The sequence below is a fragment of the Odocoileus virginianus genome, chromosome 22 (genome assembly GCF_023699985.2).
Source record: "Odocoileus virginianus isolate 20LAN1187 ecotype Illinois chromosome 22, Ovbor_1.2, whole genome shotgun sequence".
Taxonomy (NCBI): domain Eukaryota; kingdom Metazoa; phylum Chordata; class Mammalia; order Artiodactyla; family Cervidae; genus Odocoileus; species Odocoileus virginianus.
In genome coordinates, this window is record NC_069695.1 from 55,609,778 (window position 1) to 55,633,385 (window position 23,608).

Genomic DNA, 23,608 nt, shown 5'->3' on the forward strand with positions numbered 1-23,608 from the left:
GCCCCGTGTCGCTCCGCCCCACGTCTCCTGGGCAACGACGCCCCACCGACTCCTTGTCATATAGCCCCGCCTACACTTCGCTCCGCCCCGCGCGCTCCTCTCCCCGTCTCCTTGGCAACGTTACCCCACCCACACCCACGCCCCGTCAAAGTATCCTATCCCGCACACCGCACCTCTCAGCGTCGCTCCGCTTTACGTCTCCGTGGCAAAGTCACCCTTGCCCACGCCGCGCAAAAGTAGCCCCGCCCCACACGTCGCCCCGCCCCGCTTCCCTCAGCTGTGTGTCTCCTTGGGCCCCGCCCACCCCCTGCTCACGGCCTCGCCGCGTTTGTCTTCTTGCCCACGTCTCCCCGCAAAGGTCTCCCCATCTGGCTTTGCCCCGCCCCACGTCTCCTTGTCACCGTTCGCCCCGCCTTGCGTCGCCATTTGTCCGCAGTCGCTGAGCAAACATGTGGGCCGCTCTCAGGTGGCGGCCGGGGCACCATCTGGGGCTCCTGAGTGGTGTCCGAGGTCTGCACAGCTCGCCTGTGTCCTGTGGCAAGAACCTGCTCAAGAAATTTGCTTCGAAAACCAAGTAATGTTCCCGAGTGGGGTGGAGGGCGTTGGGGCGGTGGCCCGGGCCGGGGTCCTCAAGGATGGGGGCTCCGCCTGGGCGCTAGCTGGCGCCCGAGCGCGCAGCCAAGTCTGTGAGGGCAGTCTCCGCGGGTGAAAGTCCACTCGTCACGGCTGCCGTTTGCAGTTTTTCCACCCTGCTTTTTTTCTGTACTTTAATACACAACTGTAGTTGTGATGATTTTAAGTCTGCTAAAAGCAAAGTGAACTTTTAAAGCAAAGTGATGTTTACATTCCACCCTGGGTCCGAGGTTTCAAATCCTCGGATTCAACCAACCTTGTATTGAAAATGTTCAGAAGAAATTCCACGAAGTTCTAAAAAACAGAACCTGAACTTGCCTTGCTGGCAACTGTTTTGGTAGTATTTACATGGTATTAGGTATGGTAAGTAACCTAGCGATGACTTAGTGTGTCCGGGAGGATGCGCGGAGTTTATGAGCAAACAACGCGTTGGGCATCCTCGAGTTTTGGTGTCTGTGGGGTTTTGGAACCAGTTCCTTACAGACACCGAGGGATGGTGATTCTTGTTATTAGAAGCGTTTTTACGGGAGAGCAGTTTCATCACAGAGAAATAAGAAAAATATGTAAGAATTGCCTTTCCGCCTTAATGCTTTCTCTGTGAGGTTAATTTGAGGAATTTAAAAAATAGGATACGTTTTGTTGTGATAAGAGATAAGTATAATAAATTATGTTAATTTCCATATCATTTTGATTCTATTGTAGATATGTATAAGTGTATATATGTATATGTTTTGTTTTAATACACTTTAAAAAAGTTTTAGATTGGCAAAGATGAATAGAGTTCCCATATGAGCACAGTTTCCCCTATATTAATCTCTTATATTGTTTTGGCATATGTGTTACAGTGGATGAACCAGCACTGATACATTATTATTAACTAAAGTCCGAGCTTTATGCACCTTTGCTTCTTTTTCCGCTGTCCTTTTTCTGTTCCGGTATCCTATCCAGGGACATCTTTTTAGGTTCCTTTTCACCTGTGTCAGTTTCTCCAACTGTTGGTGCTTGATGACCTCCACAGTTTGAGGAGCACTGGTTAGATATTTGTAGAATGCCTCTCTGTTGGTACTGGTGTGATGATTTTCTCTTGCTTATACTGGGGTCTTGGTTTGGGGGGAAGACGATACATGTAAAGTGACATTTTCGTCACATCATCACACCATATGAACATACATGATGTTGATCCCTGTTGATGTTGGTCTTGATCACTGACTAGGGTCCTTTGTGTCTGTCAAGTTTATCCACTTGAGGTAAAGTTACCTCCCCCGCTCTGATTCCATGCTGTCATCTTTGCAGGGAAGTCACTGTATGCCACTCACACATAAGGAGTAGTGTGAGTTAGGTTCATGAATTATTGAGACTTTTGATGGAACATGTGTCTCTTTTTCTCCATTTGTTAATTCCTATCAGTATGCACCCATGGGTTAGAACCCATTACTACTTAATTTTGCTCCAGTTGTTCCAGCTTTGACCATTGGTAGCTCTTTCAGGTGGCTTCTGTGTTCCTTTGACATACTTCATTGTTAGGAGTTTTGAGGTAGTTTTTATTTATTTTATTTTATTTATTTATTGGTTGTACTGGGTCTTTGTTGCTGCCCACAGGCTTTCTCTAGTTGTGGGGAGAGGGGGCTACTCTCAAGCTGCAGTGAGCAGCTTCTCATTGCAGGGCACAGGCTCTAGGACCTGTGGGCTCAGTAGCTTAGTTGCTCTGTGGCATGTGGTATCTTCCAGGATCAGGGATCAAACCTGTGTCCCCTGTGTTGGCAGGCGGATTCTTAACCAGTAGACTACCGGGGAGACCCTTGAAGTAGTTTTTACGTTTAAAGAAATTTATTAGCATTTCTTTACTTTATGGCACTACAGAATGCCTCAGCACTAGAACCAGCCATTTCTCCAAGGAGCTCTGCCTGGTTCCTTCACTGGACACTGGCATCAGAACCATGATCTGGAGCTGAGTATGTCATTGCTACTGGGGTATTTTTCTTTTATACCCATTCAGCTGACAAAGTGAAAACAATATGTGTTCAGGTTAAGTCAGGGGTGTATGCTTATCTATAAATGTTTCTCCATGTCACCACCTGTAGCTGTAAAAAGTGGAACTTGAGTTCCTGATGACCTCCATCTCTAATCTGCTGGCGCCTGGATGGTCCTCACCCCTCTCCCTTGCTTGTCTGCAGCAGTCAGGAGCCTGGCTCTCCCATCCGCCTTCTGCTGACCTAGCTGTCAGTGTGTGACGGTGTCAGTTGCTAACCATATCCCAGGCACCAGCTTTGTTGAGTAGGAAACATGTGTGGTAGGTGTGTTTTTAAGATCCCCTTTCTCCATCTTTGGGGCTAGAAGTAGACTTTAGGTAAACCTTGGAGCTGAATTAAAACTGCCTTCTGTCCCTCCCTGAAAACCCACGCTGCTGTTAGGTGGATATCTAAATCTTTTAGAATCCCAGGAACTTAGTCTGTATGTCCAGGCTTAGCCCTTTGGAAACAGCTATGATATCATAACCTGCGGTTAGCATTTGTAACTGTTTCTTACCCAGCTTGCCATTGTATTCAGCAGAGTTCTCACTTTCTTCTACAGGAAGAAGTTCTGGTATGAAGGGCCTTCCTTGGGCTCTCACTTGGTGAGTAGGAGGAGCAGTGACGAGCACTTTGGGATCTTGGAGGGCAGGAGGCCCTGCCCCGGGCAGTACTTCAGCCTGTGGTCCGTCTGCATCAGTACGGGAGGGAGCAGGGTCTGGAGGGGTGAGCCTGCGTACGTACGCTGCTAACGTGCGGATTTGACCTTTGGATTATACCACAGTTTTCCAGAATGTCGTATCTGTTACCAGATTCTAACATGGTGACATCCATTCAGGTTGTGTGTGTGTGTGTGTAACACAGATATGTGTAGGTATGCAGGCACTCCTTGTGTTGCATTTCCTACATACTTTTTACGGATTGAGGTCTGTGGTATCCCTGCTTTTGCAGGTCAACGTCAGCATGTTTTAGCAAAAAAGTGTTTTCAGTTAAGGCGTGTATATTGTCTTTAGATACATTGCTACTGCACACTTAATAGACTACACTATAGTGCAGACATAACTTATATGCATCGGGAATCCAGAAAATTCATGTGACTCATTGTATTGTGATATCTGCTTTATTGTAATACTCTGGAAGGTGATATTGTAATAGTCTGTAAAAGTCTGTAATAGTCTGCAGTATTTCTGAAATACATTGTATGTGTATCATGGAAGTGTATGTAACGAATGGTTCCTTTTAGAAAAAAAATAAACTGTGTATACTAGAAACCTACTTCACTGAGTACATTAAAGCCTTTGGCTGTGTAGATCACAACAAACTGAAAACTTCTTAAAGAGATGGGACCACCTTACCTGCCTCCTGAGAAATCTGCATGCACATCAAGAAGCAGCAGTTACCAAGGAATAACAAACTGGTTCCAAATTGGGAAAGGAGTACATCAAGGCTGTATATTGTCACCTTGCTTATTTACCTTAAATATAGAGTACATCATGCGAAATGCCAGGCTGGATGAAGCACAAGCTGGAATCAAGATTGCCAGGAGAAATATCAATAACCTCAGATAATACAGATGACACCACCCTTATGGCAGAAAGCAAAGAGGAACTAAAGAGCTTCTTGATGAAAGTGAAAGAGTAGAGTAAAAAAGCTGGCTTAAAACTCAACATTCAAAAAAAGATCATGGCATCTGGTCCCATCACTTCATGGCAAATAGATGGGGAAACAGTGACAGACTTTATTTTTGGGGGCTCAAAAATAACTGCAGATGGTGATTGCAGCCATGAAATTAAAAGATGCTTGCTCCTTGGAAGAAAAGCTATGACAAACCTAGACAGCATATTAAAAAGCATAGACATTACTTTGCCAAGAAAGGTCAGTCTAGTCAAAGCTATGGTTTTTCCAATAGTCGTGTATGGATGTGAGAGTTGGACTATAAAGAAAGCTGAGCCCCGAAGAATTGATGCTTTTGAACTGTGGTGTTGGAGAAGACTCTTGAGAGTCCCTTGGACTGCAAGGAGATCAAACCAGTCCATCCTAAAGGAGATAAGTCCTGAGTATTAATTGAAAGGACTGAATCTGACGCTCCAATACTTTGGCCACGTGATGTGAAGAACTGACTCATTGGAAAAGACCCTGATGATGGGAAAGACTGAAGGCAGGAGGAGAAGGGAACGAGAGGATGAGGTTGTTGGATGGCATCACTGACTCGATGTTTGAGTGAGCTTGAGGAGTTGGTGGTGGACAGGGAAGCTTGGCATGCTGCAGTCCATGGGGGTTGCAGAGTAGGACACAACTGAGCAACTGAACTGATACTGGAAACCACTGAATTGTACGTTTTAAGAGAGAGAATTTTATGGTATGTGGATTACATTTCACTAAGAATTTTTTTGGAAATATTTATGTACTTGGTCTGCTTTTAATTTTGAAGGGATACTAGGTAAAATCTAGACGGGTCCAGGTCTGTAAAAGGAAGTATATATAAAAGCCAAGGTGACTGAGGGTGACCCTTGTTATCAGTAAGGTTCATGTACAGATGTCATGTTGGCCTTTGTGTAATGTTGGCCTTTCTTTTTGATGGAGACCCACAAGTCATCCCAGTTGGAGTTCCTGACGAAGTGCACCTCTCGGAGAACCCGGAAGGAAGACCAGGTGCGCCTGAGGGCCCTGAACGGTCTCCTCTACAAAGCGCTCACAGACATGCTCTGCACCCCTGAAGTGAACCAGGAGTTGTGTGACCTGAACGTGGAGCTCTGCAAGGTAGCCAAGGGGCCTTGCACCCCATCACGCACCTGGCGTTGGGAGAGGCAGGAGGGAGGCTCGGTGTGTGCCTTGAGGTGTTGGGAGGAAGGCAGGGGGGGCAGGTTCAGACAGCCCCAGTGCTCTGCCCAGGGTGAGGCGGGCCATCAGAGGAAGCCCTGGGTCAGATGAGTGGTGGCCCATGTGCCTTCCTCTCCAGGTAAGGACGGGGAGCTGGCTCCTGCCGTCTGCACCCTCAGGGTGGAGTGGGTTCACCCCAGGGAGGGCAGAGGGCACCGAGGTGCTTCTGGGGCGGGACGGGGGCTGAAGTCAGGTCAGGGCGCTGGGCACTAGCGCTGGGGGCAAAGCTGGGACTGCCCTTGGGTTAGTGCCTCTCTCCTGACGCTCTCTGTCCATGAGAGCCCAGGTGAACTGACAGAGATTTGGGGCGGGGGTGGGGGAGCTCAGGTCTCTCTGACTTCAGACTTCTCCGCCTGCCGTGTCTTCTGGAGGACGACCCTCTCTGAGGCTCAGAACGCACACACGGAGGCCGTCCTGCGGAGAAGTGCTGCGCACATGAGGTGAGCCGTCTGCCTGACCCTGTCTGCCGGCCGATGTGTTCACCATTTTTACTTTTAAGGAAAATTTGGAAAGTGTTTTCTTGAATTTCAGAACAGAATTCACATCTTCATATAAGCCACAAGCCAGGTCAGTGGTTCCCTAAGTGGGTCCTGGGTCCCCAGGAACCCTCGAGGTCCTTTGTTGGGAGATGTTCCTGAAGTTAGAACTGTTTTCATGGTGAGGTGTGGTTTTCCTTTCTCGCTGTGTGGACTTTTGCACCGAGGATGTCCTGGTCGTTACTGTGGCGTCTGCATGTACTCATGGTAATCAACTGCCAGCTTAATTAAGAATATGCTTGGTGAATGAGCAGAAGTTACTCCCTTTATTAAATCTGACCCTTGGGCACATCTTTTTAGTATCTGTGGTGGAAAGTGTGGATGAAGTCCTGGTGGTTGTCTTGGAAAAATATTGTGGTTGCTGATTGTGATCCAGAATACACATTTTTCACTTGGAAGAACAAGTGAACCAACTGTGGTTATTAAGATGTAGGTATCTGACAGACATTTTCTCCAAAGTGAGTAAAGTGAACGTGTCACTTCAAGAAAACAACTGACCATGTTTGTTACCAGTGATAAAATTCAAGCTTTTGGTGAAAATGAGAATTTGAGAAACCCTGTACCCACTACTATGAGTTTGACAGCTTTGCAGTTCATAAGACCCTTTTGATGAGATTGGAGATGATATATTGTAAAGTGCATCATCAATTCTGAAAATCTGTGTAACTTGGTAAATCAGTATTTTTGGAAAAATACCAATGTGTGATGTTACAGAATCACCAATGGGGAAAGGTCAATTCAGAGGGCAAGAGGATCACAGGATTTTAATGTACCGAGAGTGACCTGTCCATCCCTCTGGTTTCAGATTCCACATTGCAGCCTTAAATAAACCACTTTCGTTGAGATTCTGTGTAGCATCAGAGAACGTCGACACCTTTCTGAAGGGCTGTTTACATACTCTTCCTTTTTCAGTTACAGACCCGCAAGCTTACATTTCCTTCTTCATTTTTAAGCAAAATAGTAGGACAGATTGAATGCAGATACAGAGGTGAGAAACTACTTGACTTCCATTATGCTGGGTTTTAAAGAAATTTGAAACCATGTAAGCAGTGTCAGGAGAAGTCAATGGCAACCCACTCCAGTACTCTTGCCTGGAAATCCCTTGGACTGAGTAGCCTAGTGGGCTGTAGTCCATGGAGTCGCTAAGAGTCGGACACGACTGAGCGACTTCAGTTTCACTTTTCACTTTCATGCATTGGAGAAGGAAATGGCAACCCACTCCAGTGTTCTTGCCTGGAGAATCCCAGGGACGGGGGAGCCTGGTGGGCTGCCATCTATGGGGTCGCACAGAGTTGGACACCACTGAAGTGACTTAGCAGCAGCAGCAAACAGTGTCACTCTTCTTAGTCTCATTTAAAATACAGTTGTTATTTGAATGAATTAATGAATACATATTTTAATATTTTTCAGCTTCACTTTCTAATGTGTTAAATGTTGATTGATGTAACCCACATAAACAAAAGGTCTTTGGTGTCCTCAGTAATTGTTAAGAGTATTAAGGGGGTTCTGAGACCAAAAATTGTGAGAACCACTGAGCTGGGTGGTAGGAAAAAAGTTAATCAGTTTTCTCCTCAGTCTTTAAAATGCGGAAAACCTCAGAACTGTGCTTTCTCCTTCTTTCTTCTCTTTCTCCCTGGGCCTCCTGCCTCCACTGTACAGCAGGCTTCCATTTTTCTTCTTAAAGTTTTTATTTATTTTTGGCTGCTCTGGGTCTTCAATGCCGCACACGGGCTTTCTCCAGTCATGGGGAGCAGGGGTGACTCTCGTCACAGAGCATGGGCTCCGGAGCACAGGCTCTGTAGTTGGGGCTCACGGGCTTAGTTGCCCCATGGGGTGTGGGCTCTTCCTGGCCCAGGGATTGAACGTGCGTCCCTGGGTTCTTGACCCCTGGACCCCAGGGAAGCCCCACACTTTCTTTTTAGAAGGCGAGGTGGTAGATGCTGAGAGCAGGGTCCTGCAGGTCTGGTGTTCTCCTGCGTGCTTGCTCAGCTGCTATGCATCCCTCACAGTGTTGTGGTTTCTGAAGCTGGGCGTCAGAGTGCTCGTCACTCTCAGTTTTTACGTTTCACAGAAACAAGAAAACGAGAGATTTCCAACAAGTGTTGAGATAAGAGCATTTTCTTATTAGCTTTTAGGTAATCAGAAAAGTGGGGCTTCCTTGGTAGCTCAGTGGTAAAGAATCACCTGCAATGCAGGAGACATGGGTTTGATCCCTGAGTCGGGAAGATCCCCTGGAGGAGGGCATGGCAACCCACTCCAGTATTCTTGCCTGGAGAATCCCATGGGCAGAGGAGCCTGGTGGGCTACAGTCTGTGGGTTCGCAAATAGTTGGACACGACTGAAGCGACTAAACAGCAGCAGCAATCAGAAAAGTCAGTTGAACAGAATGTTTCCCACCTCTTTGGATCACCAGGCTTTAGTGTAAATCCGCATGACTGTGTACCAGTTCTGTCGCTGAGCAGCTGTACTTGTGTGTCCCAGCAGTGTCTCTGTGTCTGGCGTCTGATGGTGGTGGCCTGGCGGCCACCCTTCTTTGGAGCCGCTGCTGGTGCCTGTGAATGGAGGGGTGGATGACACCCGCAGGCCCTCCCAAGTTCACGGCAGACTTGATAAGGGTCTCAAAAGCTGCATTTAGAGCATTAAAAACAGTTGTGATAATGCATTTTATATCCCTATTGAAATGTGGCAGTTGGCTAAGGAAGATTTTTCATCCTCAAATACTGTGATGAACAAAACTAATGTCTCACCTCTTTGTGAGATGACATTTCTGTTTCTGGCATCCCTCCGCCAGATGTCACTTCAACTGCTCAAACCTTATTTTCTCTCCAGGCATCTTCTGATGTCTCAGCAGACCCTGAGGAATGTGCCGCCCATAGTGTTCATTCAGGACAAAAGATATGCAGCTGTGATGGAGGTAAGGCTTTTACATAATTGTGTCTTTACTGTGTCAACTTTTGTATGCATAAGGTTTTACATTTAAGTTTTAAATATTCAAAAGAATCCTGTGTACAGATTTTAAAAGGTAATATTTGGAAATGTACAAATGAAAAGTAGGGCTCCTGTGTCCCTGTCCTTACCCAAGTTCCCCAGAGGAAGCCACATTGTATAGCTTTAATTTTTTGATGCTCGTCAGAATCACCCTCAAAACTATAACCCCGTGGTTGTAGTTTGAATATCACACTCAAAAACTGCAACCCCGTCTCTAGGTTCATAAATGTGACGCAGTCGGAGCTGCCCCCTGAGCGTGCCGCCTCCTCTCACCTCCCTGAGTTTCAGTCTGTCTGTGGTTACTTTACACCATCAAGGCTGACACACTTAGGTTCTGTCCTGGAACTGTTATTGTTCCATAGTTGTTTTCCTTGTTTTCAGTACAGGTTTTAGAGGTTAAAACCCTGTTAACATACATGCATTTTTCATCTGGTGGTAGTTCCTTGGTTATTAAGGCGTCTTACACTCTCACAGGTTCACTGAAGAAGCCAGCAGCATTGCAGGAGGATTCGGTGGCGTGTTCACTGTAGGACTAGGTAGTGCGTAGGTCCACAGAGGAAGAAAGATCCGGTTGTACATTATTGTTTCTCATTTTTCGTCATACACCTATACTGGAAACACTATTTGGATAATAGCCTCGTGGGTGTGTGGCTTCCTTGCTAGAAGGGGAGCAGGAGTGAAGATGCAGAGCCACTAGTCAGCCCAGGCGGGGTTTGGGCTGTGGTGTGCAGACCCCAGCAGGAGTCCCCATGCAGGGCTGCGGGAGGAGTCCAGCCTGTCCCGGAGGGTGGGCTCCCTGTTCTCGCTAAATCGTGACTCGTCCCACTCTCTGTGGAGGAAGATGTCATGGCTGCCAGGTGCTCCCTCGCTGTGTGGGTTCCTTTCCAGAGAAGTCATTAGAGGGAGGGCGTGCTCCCACCTCTATGCTTGTGTGTCTCTGGCGGGCCTTTGTCCACTTCAGGCCTGTCTGTCCTACCACATGTGCCCAAGGGAAGTTCTGAAGGGTCGGACACGAGCCACAGGGTGATGGCGGGTCCTGCACGTGGAGCCGCCAAGGGAAGGTCAGGCCATGGCTGGACGCATCGTCCTGCACTCTGTCTCACTGTAGTTAGGAGTAAAGGCTGAACCAGAGTGGGTTTCTGATTTGGGCAGGTGATTGTCAAGGGCATGGTCACTGCTTCCCCTGGCTAAGTCAGAGCAGAGTTTTTCAGTCTCTGTACATTTTTAAGATGTAAAATCCTCCATTGGTAAGCACCTTGGATAGACACAGAAATTTGAAATTAGTTCTTGATGAAACTTAGAGTCTTCTGTCGGTTTATTTCTGTCTAATGTTGGTTGCAACAAAAGTTGCAAGTAGTTGCTACTGCTCCAGTTTGAACAGCTTACTTTGTGTTCTCAGGATAGAATGCAGTCTTCAGGTCACGGGTCTAGATGTTTGAAAGAGGCCGGTATCAACTATGTCCAAACTGAAGCCTAGATAATCCAGCAAGACTACTGGTTGTGCCAGTGTGCACACCCGGGAGTGCCCGGCACTGGTGGTGTTGCCAGTGTGCACAGTCAGGGGTGCTCATTGCTGGTGGTCCTGCCAATGTGCGTGCTCAGATGCTCCGCACCGTTGGCCATCAGGAATGTGAGTTAACTCCCAGTGTTAGCTCAAGGAGGCCAGTTTGTCCTCGATGTAGCATCATCATCCTGTTCCTGGGTTTTCTGTGGACTGGCTCGTGTCCAATTCTGCCTCTTCTCACCTTGTGGTTTTAGTAGCGTCACTTGTTGATGATGACTTCATGTGGATGTCGGGACCCGGTTGTGGGTCAGGCTGGCTGGGCTTGTACTGAAGTGGGAGGTCAGGTCTCCATGCACAGCCCTGGTGGGAGGACCTGGCGGCATCAGAGCAGGCAGGTGAAGGTGGGGGGACCTTGCTGGGCCCTGCTGAGGAGCAGAGTACATCTCCAGTCTTGGCCCCTCATGCCCTACAGAGCTGGAGTCAAATGCTGGGCCTTGTGACTCCCACATAGCCACACTGGGGGGTTCTTTCCCCCAAGCAAATTCTGTGGCAAAACTGAAGCATTTTACAGAACCTCATTAGAAACCAGTAAGTGTCAGTAATTCAACTAATATTTAACTGGTTCCTTTGTAAATTTGACTAACATTTACATGCTTTAAGTATAGTTTTTTGAGAAGTCTCGGTTCGTTATCAGAACAAGTGTAACTAAGGTCACGGGCATGGGCAGTGTTAGGGAGGGAGCCCTGTCACACGGCCGGGCCCTGAGGTGGCCGTGGCTCTGGGCGGCCTGACACTCGCAGTCTGCTGGCTCCCCTCTTGGGTGCAAGCAGTGGAGAAGCACAGCTCTCCAGTAACCCACTGTCTGTTGCGTTTCAGATTGATCGGCTACTGGCAATTGCTGATTTTGGAACCCGGGATGAAAAAGAAGACTTTGTGCAAAGTGACTTCAGGTGGTAACATGTGGACATGTGTTTTTGATTTGGGCACACACAGTTAGGGGCTTTTTGGTTTCCACAACCGCTGCACAGTCCTGCCTGCCCCCAGCCCAGTGTGTGGGGGTGGGCCCTGCTTTATGCCCTAGGGTCTTGACCTAAGGCTCAACCCAGTGTTGGCCTGTGGCAGTCCACAGTGGCAGCCTAGCCAATTACCCAGCACCTTGGGGAGGTGTCAGGAGGGCCTCCGGGCCCACCAGAAGTGCTGGGGCCTGGACGCTGAGTGCTGGTGGTTGCAGCCCGTCTTCTCTGTTCCCTTGTGCATTTCTGTCGAGTGCTTGCTCCCAGCAGGCCTGTTCTAATGCTTAGGGAATGCTGTGAACAAATGGCAGTGTCTTTGGAGCCTGCGTCTTGCTAGGAAGCAGTGAATATCAGGATAGGCCTCTGAGAAGGTGATGTGAGGATTCGGGGTGTGGAGGGGTACCTGTTTCAGGTGAGGGAACAGCTACACTGGGTGTCTAGCCTGTATCCTTAGATCAGCTATGTGAGCATCGCTTGGGTACCATCAGGGCCTCAGGGGCCAGGGCCTATAGGAGCCAGCCTGCCAGGAGGTGGGGGGTAACACTTGGACCCCTGAGCTAGGTCAGAAGCCCTGAGTGGCAGTGAGTACCCAGTTCCAGCTCAGTGAGGAGCAGACCTGGGAGAGGCAGGTGGAGCGCCTGTGGGTGTGGAGCCCTTCCAGATCTGAGAGTGAGGGGCGTGCTGTGGCCAAATTGGGGTTTTGTGAAGATTGCTCTGGTTTTGCCCTCAGAATAGACTTGTCTTCTCTTTTGGTTCATCAGGTAACTAAAGACCAGCTCCCCATGATTCTGTTTAACTAGCCTAGCGCACTAGCCATGTTTAAGTGGGGAAGCCATGAAAATACACTTGATGTCAGCCCAGAATGTCTGCATCAGGAGCATGGTGGCCTGAGCCACATACAGGCTCCAGGGGTGCTGGTCAAGAAGTGCTAGACTGGAGACTGCTGGACCAAACCCTGCTTTGAGATGGCTCCACAGTTCTATTAGAGAGGCGGCAGCGCGGTGTGTGGGCAGGGGGCTAACAGAGTGTTTGTACGCCATGTGATATTTGTGCCTGGTGTGACAACTCCCCTTCTCCCCCAGCGACCCCGAGACCCTGGATGTGGCTTTGCCAAGTGACACCCTGGGCCCTGCTGCACACCTCAACCTGTGTGGGATTGACCACGAGGCACTCAACAAGCAGATCCTGGAGTACAAGAGGAGGAGAGAGCAAGGGCGCGGGAGTGCGGGGCACCTGTGGCCAGAGCACATGGCTGACCTGACGAAGCAGAGGAGGAGGAGGAAGGCCAAGCCCCATGTGGACAACGACCTCTCTCCCAAGAACTGTCTGCAGGGTGGGGAGTGACAAGCCCCTGGACGACCGAGGGGCCTCCTGAGGAGCGCGCCCCAAGGTACGGGTGGGGCTCCAAGAAGCAGGGCAGGAACTGAGGTGGAGAGAAAGGATCAGAAGACAATGGCTCGTGACCTGGCTCCAGGTGTGTGCGCACTGCAAGTGCCGTCTGCACCCTTTGTGCAGTGCTGCAGGGGAGGCCTGTGGGAAGGGTGTAAACCCTCTTGGTGGATGGTGAGCGGTTAGGCCTCCATGTGTTCACGTTTGCTCACTCACTGGTTTCTCCACAGCCCGCAGATCTGTGGCTGCTGTGCTCCCCTGGTCTTCCTGGACACGCGGACACTCGAGTCCTGGGATGCACAGGTGGCCTCTGTTCACAGATGCACTGGTTTGCCTGCTTCATTCACCTTGGACTGTAAACGGCTGTCTTCTCTGCAGTTGGGTTAGCCCCACATTAGTGCCTTTTGATGGAGATGTCAGTCCTGGCCCTGAGTTGCTGACGAGTTCTTCTGAGTGTGAGATTCTGTGCTGTGACTTCCAAAGAGAATGCATGTCTTAGATGAGCCTCATTAGGAAATAATCATTGAGTCTGACACAGAGAAAGTGTCCTAAATTTGGGGCATCTCGACTCACCAGGTGTCAGCCTTGAAGTACTGAAAATGCTGAAAATACTGAAAATACCAACCCAGTTCAGATGATTGGAGAAGGATTCCTGCTGAGATACAGCAGGGATGTTTGTAGCATGGCTTTCAGGGCGTGTGATCCCCCTTCTTGTAACCTGTCTTGGGAAGGTTGCCTGTGTCCCAGCAGCAGTGGCATGGCCTGGATGCTCTGTTCCCTGTCAGCACCTGGGACGAGGTGCAGTGCCCGGCAGGGATGCAGCCCCCGCTGGAGGGACAGCAAGCGTCCTGGGACACAGGCCAGCCATGTGGGTACCCGCTCTGGGCACATGGCTGTGGGGATGGTGCGTGTGTGACGCTGCCCTGGAGGGGTGCAGGTACCTGTGTGGGTGTTTCCTTAGGAATTTGGGTGCTCACACAGCCTCTTCTCCAGAGCAGAGATGTCCAGAGCGAGTACTGGCCAGTGTGAGAATGTGCACTGGACCTGCGCTAACGAGCGGTGAGGTGGCAGACTTGGGAGCGCCCGCCTTGAAGGACTGTGGGTGCCTCTGGGGTGTTTCTGGTGCTCCTGTGTTGCCAGGCTGGAACCAGAGCTCACACACGTGCCCTTGGAGGCTGGAGAAATGCCGTCTTAGTTCTACCTGAAAGTTCATGGTGCTGCTGTAGCCTTCATGTTGAAGTTGAAGGAAAGCTGTGTCTTCTGCTGTAGCTTCTGTTGGGAGGAAGCCCTGCCCTGCAGCAGAGATAGCCCCAAACTGGCCACGACCAGCAGGATGGCAGCAAGTTTCCCTAGACCTCAAGGCACCTTCCCTTTGTAGTCCTCCCATCTCTCACACTCAGACACATTCAGACACACACTCAGCACAGTGTCTCAGTGAGAGTGTGCACACACACACACACCCCTCCTCTTTGTAGCCCACCCAACTCTCACACACATACACTCAGTGCATTGTCTCAGTGCAAGGCTCTTGGTAGCCTTCCTGCCGCTGGGCCCTGCTTCCTGAAGCTCTGAGTCTTGGTGAGAGGAATCTTGCTGTTTTCTCTCCTAGAACAGCCGTGTATGGTGTCACGACTAATTCTGTGCCCCAGGTGCAGAGGGCAGAAGGGAGGTGCTGTCATGTTCCCCGGGGATGGCAGCTCCGGGCTCCTTTAGCAACATCCCAGCAGCAGCAGCCTGGACTCCACTTCTTTCCCTGAGAAAACTCAGCTCAGTCTAACCAGGAGCTTTGCTGGACATGCTGTGTGAGCAGCAGCTCCGAGTCAACCCTTCAGTGTCTCACTTTACCCTCTGGAGTGCACGCAGGTAGTCTCACCAGTGTTTGAAGACCTCAGAGTTTTCAGTAGCTGAAGGTAAAACTTGCACCCTACACTATTTCATTTAGCTCTACAATCGGTTCCCAGTTTTCTAGAATGCAGGTCCTTGCTGCATTGTTTTCATTTTCAGACTGACTTATGCATAGCACCTTTCAACATGAACTGTGACATTATTAGATCCAGCTTATTAAAGTAAGCTGCTCTGCAAAGAATATGTACAGAAGGAACTCTGAAATGTTCAATAAAGCCTCTTCACTCAGCCCCAAACATAAAATCCCCTGTGTCTCCACTCTGTGCAGATGGCCTATGCACTGGCTTTGGAGAAGCACTTGATGCAGGTTCCGCAGAAATGAGTCAGTGAAGTGCAGTGGGGAGAGGCCCCTGTAGGTAATGGGTGTTTTGGGTGGGCTGAGAGCTGCATAAAGAGCAACCAAACACATCATCAAGGTTGGTGTGTTGGTGTCCGTGTTGTGTAGACTGGCCCTTCCATTTGCGGAAGTTGAGCTTCTGATGTTGGTCCCTACTCGGGCCCACAACTTGCAAACTGGCTTGCAGGCTAGATGCCTGCATCACATTTTATTGGGGCCAAGGAGGCTCAGGAGGAGTCACTGTCCCCATCTGGCTCCCATGCTCAACTGCTGGGTCTTCAAAGCAGATTACATCAGATACACATGAATCTTGGTCACAAGGTCACCAGCAGTGGGGTGTGTGTGTTTTAGTGACCAGAAAAGCAAAAGTGGAGGAAGAACCACTTAGAAGTAAGAAAAATCATTGTGAAATCCTGCCTGAATTCTAAGCATGTAACAAAGCCTGGCAGGGCTGTCCATGTAACAGAGCTCATAAAAGTATGCTAACTATTCTCCCCCCAAGATGAGGAGAGAACACTTACCAAATTATTCTAGAAGGCCAGTATAACTCCAACACCAAAACCACACACACAACAAAGAAAAGTGAAATACAGTATCCTTTATGAGCACTGATGTTGAAAATCATCAACAGAATATTAGCGAACAGGATTCAGCAGCATATCAAGAGGATTAAACACCATGACCAAGTGGGATATATCCCTGGAATGCAAAAGTTCAACACATGAAAGTCATCAGTGTTACATGCCACATCAACAAAGTGATAGGAAAAACCACATAATCTGAAAAGATGCCAAAAAAAAAAAAAAAGATAAAATTCAACACCTGTCATGAAAAAACACTCAACAAAGTAGGAATAGAAGGAGACCGCCTTAATGTAAAATCTATATGAGAAAATCCACAGCAAACAACACCCAGTGGTGAAAGACCGGAAGATTTTCATCTAAGGTCAGCAGCAAGACAAAGATGCCTGCCTGTTTAAACCGTTTCTATTCAACATAGTCCTGAAAGTTCTAGCCAGAGCAATTAGTCAGGGAAAAGAAAAGGCCTACAAATTAGAGAGGGAAAAGTAAATGATCTATTTGAAAGTGATATGGTCTTATACATAGACTATCTTAAAGATACCACACCAAAGAAAAGCTGTTAGATCTAATAAATGAGCCCTGCAAAGTAGCAAGATTAAAAGCACAGAAAAAGCTGTCACATTTCTATTATGAGCAGTGAGTGATCTGAAAGTGATTACAGGGTATTGCCTGACATTCTAGTGCTTAGGACTCTGCACTTTTGCTGCTGGAGCCTAGGTTCAATTCATGGTTGAAGAACTAAGATCCCACAAGCCATATGGTATGGCAAAAAAAAAACCCCAAAACCTGATATTACAATAATTATATTTACAATACTGCCAAAAAAGAGAAATACTTAGGAGTTAAGCATAAGTGAGAAAGACTTGTACAAAGAAAACTACAAAACATGCTGAAAGAAATTAACTGATTAGAAGACTTATGAAAACAGTATTACTCAAAGCACTCTACAGACCAGTGCAGTCACTGTCAAAATCTTGGTTTCTTTTTTTCCTCTAGGAATTGTCAAGCTCATACTAAATTTCATAAGGAATCTCAAGGGACTCTGAGCAGCCAGCACAATCCTGAAAAAGGAATTAAACTGGATGACTCATTTTCCAGTTTGAAAACTTACTGCAAAAACAACAGTAATCAAAACTGTGCTATTGGCTTTAAGACTGACATATAGACCAATGGAATAGAATAGAGAGCCCAGGAATGAACCATCACATAAATAGCCAGGTGATTTTTGACAAAGTTGTCAAGATTGGTGGAGAAAGGGAAGTCTCAGTAAATGATGCTGGGAGAGCTAGATGCCACATGCCAAAGTGTGAAGGTGGAGGACTTCTTTGGCAGTCCTGTGGTTAAGACTCCATACTTAAATCCAGGGGGCAAGGGTTCAATCCCTGGTTCGGGGAACTAAGATCCTGCATACCAAGTGTCATGACCAATACAGGAAAAAAAAAAAGCATGAAGTTGGACATTTTGTTAAGTCGCTAAGTCATGTCCAGCTCTTGCAACCCCATGGGTTGCAGCACACCAGTCTCCTCTGTCCACTATCTCCCAGAATTTGCTCAAATTCATATCCATTGAATCAGTGATGCTATCTAACCGTCTCAACCTCTGCTGCTCTCTTCTCCTGCCCTCAGTCTGTCCCAGCATCAGAGTCTTTTCCAATGAGTCAGCTCTTTGCATCTGGTGGCCAAAGTATTGAGAATTCAGCATCAGTCCTGGTGAACATTCAGGGTTGATTTCCTTTAGGATCTACTGGTTTGAGCTCCTTGCTGTCCAAGGGACTTTCAAGAATCTAGCACCACAATCTGAAAGCGTCAGTTCTTCAGCTCTGAGGCTTCTTTATGGTCCAACTCACATCTTTACTTGACTACTGGAAAAACCATAGCTTCGACTCTATGAACCTTTGTTGTCAAAGTGATGTCTCTGCTCTTTATTATGTTGTCTAGGTTTGTCACAGCTTTCCTTTCAAGGAGCAGGCATCTTAATTTCATGGCTGCAATCACCACAATGATTTTGGAGGTCAAGAAAATAACATCTCTCACTTTTTCCCCTTCTATTTGCCCTGAAGTGATGGGACTGGATGCCACGGTGTTGTGTTTTTTTTTTTTTTTTTTTTTAATGTTGAGTTTCAAGCCAGCCTTTTCACTGTCTTTTTTCACCCTCATCAAGAGGCTCTTTAGTTGCTCTTCACTTGCTGCCAATAGAGTGTTATTATCTGCATGTCTGAAGTTGTTGGTATTTCTCCTGGCAATATTGATTCCAGCTTGTGATTCATCCAGTCTGGCATTTCTCTTGATGTACTCTGTGTGTAAGTTAAATAAGCAGGGTGACAATATACAGTCTTATAGTACTCCTTTCCCAATTTTGAGCTGGTCTATTGTTCCCCATCTGGTTCTAACTTACTTACTTCTTGACCAGCATAAATTTCTCAGGAGACAGGTCAGCTGTATCAAAGACCTAAATGTAAGACTTAGAGAATTCTCTGGCAGTCCAGTGATTGGGACTCCATGCTTCCACTGCCAAAGGCATGGTTTCAACCCCTGGTTGAGGAACTAAGACCCCACAAGCCACATAAAGACTTAACACTAAAACTTTTAAAAGAATACATAGGACTAGAGCTTCAAAACACTCAATTTGGCAATGATTTCTTGGATATTACACAAAAGGCATAGGCAACAAAAGGAAACATAGGTAAACTTTGTGAGAATCTTTTGTGCCAAGACACTATCAATGAGATAAAAAGGCAATCCACAGACTGGGAGATAATACTTGCAAATCATGTCTGATAAGGAATTAAAATCTAGATAATGCTTACAACACAAGTGACAACAAAACACAATTCAAAAACAGGCGAAGGAATAAGTAGAATTCTCTCCAGAGATGTACAAATGACCAGTAACCATATAAAAAGAATGCTCAACAGCACTAATCATTAGGGAAATGCTGAACAATAAATCAAAACTACAAGATATGGAGAAGGAAATGGCAACCCACTCCAGTACTCTTGCCTGGAAAATTCCATGGACAAAGGATCCTGGTAGGCTACAGCCCATAGGGTCGCAAAAAGTCGGACAAGACTGAGTGACTTCACTTTAAGACCACAAATTAAATTTCAATAAATATTAAAAAGCAAAAACATGGAAGGTATACCCTTGCCACAAAAGAAGGAAACAAAAAATGAAGGGCATTCCTTCTAAAAACAAAAAGGAACGAAGACTTGATCATGTAAAAAATAGCTTTTCAAAATAATTATATGGTGTCAAAAAGAAAAAAAAAAACTACAAGATACCAACTCATCCATTAGGATGGCTACTGTTAAAAAAATTACAAGTGTTGGCGAGGATGTGGAGAAATGAGAACACTTGCACACTGTTGAGAAGGTAAATGGTACAGCCAGAGGCAGCGGTCCTAACCTCTGCGGAGCGGAGCCCATCATGGGAAGAGGGAGCCTTCAGTTGGGAACAGCGCATCCTTTTACACACCTGACCTGCCCGTGCCCCGGTGGGCAGGCTATTTTCTGGCTACCTATGGGGTTGTTGCCTTCCTTTTGTCCCTGGGGTCCTTTCCAGCATGCGACAGGAGCGTGTGTCCCCGGGCAGTGAGGCGGGAGCAGTGGAGCAATTCAGGGATGGAAAAAGGCGGCGGGGGCGGGGCGGTGAGAGGGGAGCGGAGGGGCGCAGAAAGGCGCGGGCTTGCACGCTCAGTCCTTATCTTACAAACACGGAAACAGGCCAAGCCGGCTCCTGCCGGCGGGTGCTTAGTGCCCCGAGAAGGCAGCAGGCAGCTCCCCACCCCAGACGCTGAAGCCCGCTCGGGTCCTGCGGGACAGTCCGCCCCTGGCGGCCGCCGGAGCCCCCAGAAGACGCCTGGCGTCCACGCTAATCACGAGAAGTTGGCAAGAGCTGACCTAATGAAACCCTCGAACCAGCCTCGTGAGGACGTCGGTGAACTCTTTCTCTGCGAAACTGCTGCGGAAACGGGGGCTGAGTCCAGGCGTCTCAAGCTAAGGAACTCCATCAGCGTCTGTTACTTCGTCAGGTAGGTCAGCCGTTCCTCAGTGTACACCCCGGGGTTCGGTGACACCGGACGCGGCCGACCACCTCTCTGGGGTCACAGGCCTGAGGCCCGAGCATCTGCGTATCTATGGAGCTCCCCGGGGACACGGCGCTGCCGGCCCGGGTGCACGCTCTGTGATCCACCGAGCATCTCCGGGAGGATCCCCCTGGGCACCGCCCTTCGCCCTTCCCCGCTGCTCCCCGGGGGTCGCGCGTCTCCCCGCCGCACACGTGGACCGGAGCCCCGTGGGCGCCACAGGCCGGCTCGGGGCGGCGCGTGCCGCCGCGTAGTGACCGAGACACACCTGCGTCGCGCCCCGGGCTCGGGGCCTGGAGACGCGCGCGGACCTCCTTGTCGCGTCTGGGTCGGAGGGGCAGCCCCGGCCGCCCCGCCGCCGGGCGCCCAGGCAGCGCCGTGTCTTGCGCGAGGAGGCGCTGCCGGCCGGGTGCGCCCGCCCCGTGGCTCGCGCCCCGCTCGGCTCTCAGGACAGGGTCTGCCCGCGGCCTGGCGGCCGTCCACACTCTCCCGCGCCCCGGGCGGGGGTCGCAGTGCAACTGGATTGAAGGGCGGAACCCTGAAGCCTGGTCGGCTCCGAGGTCTGAGGAGGAAACCACTCCAGCCGCCGAGCCAAGTGGGAGAGCTTCGCCCCAGCCCCTCATCCTGCTCTTTCCACCTGCAGCGCCGGCTTGGAGCTCGCGCGGGCGCGGGGGCTGTGTGCTGGCTCCCCCGGCCGAGTGGAAGCCGCTGCCGGCCCCGCCCGGTGCGCTGGACACGCGGCGCGAGCGACCCCGGCTTCCCCCTCCCCAGGCCGCGGGCAGGCTCTTCCGAGGGTCCCGGGCAAACCCCTGCGCCGGCGGTGCCAGCGGGGACGCGGGTCTCTACGTCTCGGGAAGCACCTCCAGCTGCTTTGAGCCGGGAGCAGAGCTTCCCTTTAGCCCGGAGAGGGTTGGGGGCTGGGGGGTGGGAGGGTCGTCGGGAAGAGGCGTCTCTGACCCGGGACCGGGGGCGGCGGGCAGCCGGCGGGGAACCGTATCCCGGTTTCTCGCGTGCCAGGTCGCAGTTCCTGCCAGGCCGGGTCCCGCTCGCTCCACCGACTGTCGGCGGGAAAAGCGCTCAACGTTCTTCTGCAAGCTTGTAAAGCAGAACGCTCCTTGTTTAAAAGAAAATCTAGAAAATGGTTTCCTGCGTTGCGGGACTGGACCGCCTGCTAGAACACGGTAGGTGTGAACTCAGTCTCTGGTGCTCGGGGCAGTCTCCTGAGCGACTTTGAAGGGACTGTATCTTTCGCCCTGGCAGGGAACTCGCCGGAGGATCGGGTGGTGTGGTCTCTTCTGAACTGACGATTGCAAACAAAACATCCATTTCCTTCTCTCGGTCTGAGAACCACAAGCCAGGAGCCCTCCATTCAACTCACCTTCTGAATTCCTCCAGAGAGACTGCTGGATCTTATGGTGGTTCTGTTTTCAATTTTAGAAAGAATTTCCATATAGGCTGCATCAACTTACATTCCGACCAGCAGTCCATGAGAGTTCCCTGTTCTTCACATCCTCACCAACAGTTGTTACTGTCTTTTTGACAGTAGCCGAAATCTGACAGGTGCGGAGGTGACATCTCAGTTTAGTTTGCATTTCTCTTATGACTAGTGACACTGAGCATCTTCTCAGGTGCCTGTTGGTTACGTGTGTGTCTCCTCTGGAAAAATGTCTGTTGGGGTCCTTTGCCGATTTTTAAGCTGGGTTGCTTGTTATTTTAATGGGGGAGACCAGGGAGGGGCCCTGGTCGGTGTCTGTCTGGGTTTGGAGGGAGGGGCAGGGGAACCAGGGACTGCTGTTGACAGTGGCTATGACTCCTGGGACCACGGAGACCCCTCTGAAAGCTGGAGGTCAGTATTATTAGAACATCAAAACAGGGCTCCGTTGGTAGCTGATCCTCACCTCCTGCAGCTATCATAGGGGGTGCAGCTGTACCCCAGGATGGCCAAGAGTCAGTGCAAACCTAGACCATCCACTGGGCAGACAGTATTGGTTCCCATTTATGATTTCTGAGCATTAGCAGTGTAGCAGGGCAAGGCCAGACAAAAATTTTACTTCTGAACTTTACAATTTGAGTTAGATAAAGGACAGTAAAACCCAAAAGAGAAGAATAGGAGGAAACCAATAAGGAAGCCAAAAGAAATGAATAGAGAGCACATGTAAACATACTGCACTGTGCAGACAAGCTTGTGTGTGATGCACTTAATGTTGGAGATAGATATGAGGAAATTGCTTTTATCTTAAAGGCTAAGTTTTAAGCCTTGAGCCTATTAGATGAATGATGAGCATTGTGCCTTTGCAGGAAAAGAGTGAAATTTATTAAGATGACAATTTTGATAAAGGAGAAATTCTGAGTTAGGTATTATACTGTTTTGTTTTCCATATAGAATATATAATTTGAATTTTTGTAAATGTCTACTTTCAAAGCTTCCTTAACTGCCTGCTATTTCATTTGCACCTGCCAGGATGCTCTGCAGAGTGCTTGAGAACCTGAGTATGTCCCCTGGAGAGCCATCCGCTTTGTTGGGGTTCAGAGTGAGTTCTCAAAGTGAGCTTCACTGAGATTTTATTTTAAAATGCAAACATAAACTTTTCCTCTAAACAATTTGGAAATTATTTTTTCCCATGGCTCTTTAAAAGAAACTGAGAGCATGTTCTGATATGTAAATGAACAAAAATCACCTCCATTTTCAGCCGTTTGGAACCAGCACTTCATGAAAGAAAAGACAGCGACAAAGGCAGGAGTAGAGAGGCATGTCCAGCCGTAAAAGCTGTTTCAATCACAGTGGGGAGAACACAGAGAAATGGCTTGGTAGATGAAGTCCCAGTGTCGTCTGTTGATGGCTCTGAACTTGTGCAAAACCCGAAAAGTGAAGCTAAATTAGACATGGAGGAAAAAGATGACCAGAAAAGAGGTTTAGAAGCCTTTAATGCAAATTTGCTGACTCAGGTGGGAGGTGGGTGAGGCTATGCTGTGCTTTTCTTGCAGGTTCAGATGTTCATGGGTGGTTATCGATACCTGTGGGCACTCGTGCAGAAAAATGGGAAGATCAAGAATGAAGAGTTGGAAGGCCTGTCTGCACACAGTTGGGAGTGTGAGTTCAGATACCTACTTAATCTCTCTGAGTTGCTGTTTCCTCATCTGGGAAATGAGGCAGTAACATCTCTATGCTTTTTGAAAATTATATATTAATTCTTCTTCCCCTTCACTACCTTTTATGATGATTTATTTTTCAGTTTGGGAATAAGTATGTGTAAACCAATTTTTAAATGATGACTTTTCCCCCCTAAAAGTACTTATATCTCTCTTCTAATAAAAAACTTAAAAATACCACTGGGAGATCAGAAATTCCCAATGCTTTGCTATTTCTCCATTAAGGCAGGATTAATTTGATTAAAACAGCTTGTGAGACATAATTCTGGAGAACCTGAGAAGCAGAAAGAAACGGTTGGAGGACAGACTGGACGTACAGTGAAGGGAAGGACTTCGCAGGGCTGTTCCCACTGCCTGCAATCGTCTCCCCTCACCACCACTTGCTGCCTTGACCCACTTGTGCTGACTTGTCCTTCTGACTTCAGGTTGCCACTCTTGCAAGAATGTACCTCCAGATCAGGTCTCTGGGATGTGGATGCTTGGAGAGTCTACCTTTTTCAGGAGCGTTTGGTCAGGTTATAATTAAACTTTCACTGTGTTCTTATTTCACTAATGACGATCTCCCTCACCGATCTCTAAGCTCTATGAAACCAGGGATTG

General features: G+C 48.6%; 1 protein-coding gene and 1 long non-coding RNA gene across 2 annotated transcripts; both read left to right on the forward strand.

Annotated features, from left to right (window-relative positions):
• The first annotated feature begins 274 nt into the window (after positions 1 to 274).
• On the forward strand, positions 275 to 13,495 carry RBFA (ribosome binding factor A). The gene is made up of 8 exons (XM_020875627.2): positions 275 to 574; positions 3,205 to 3,247; positions 5,226 to 5,402; positions 5,850 to 5,962; positions 8,888 to 8,972; positions 11,427 to 11,500; positions 12,646 to 12,953; positions 13,183 to 13,495. The coding sequence occupies exons 1-7, from the start codon at positions 450 to 452 to the stop codon at positions 12,905 to 12,907; spliced, it is 879 nt and encodes a 292-aa protein (XP_020731286.2). The 5' UTR covers positions 275 to 449; the 3' UTR covers positions 12,908 to 12,953; positions 13,183 to 13,495.
• A 4,371-nt stretch (positions 13,496 to 17,866) lies between these two features.
• Positions 17,867 to 23,561, forward strand: LOC139030412 (uncharacterized). The gene is made up of 4 exons (XR_011482793.1): positions 17,867 to 19,804; positions 20,876 to 21,039; positions 22,844 to 22,949; positions 23,258 to 23,561. It is a non-coding gene; the product is annotated as an uncharacterized lncRNA (long non-coding RNA).
• Positions 23,562 to 23,608: the final 47 nt, after the last annotated feature.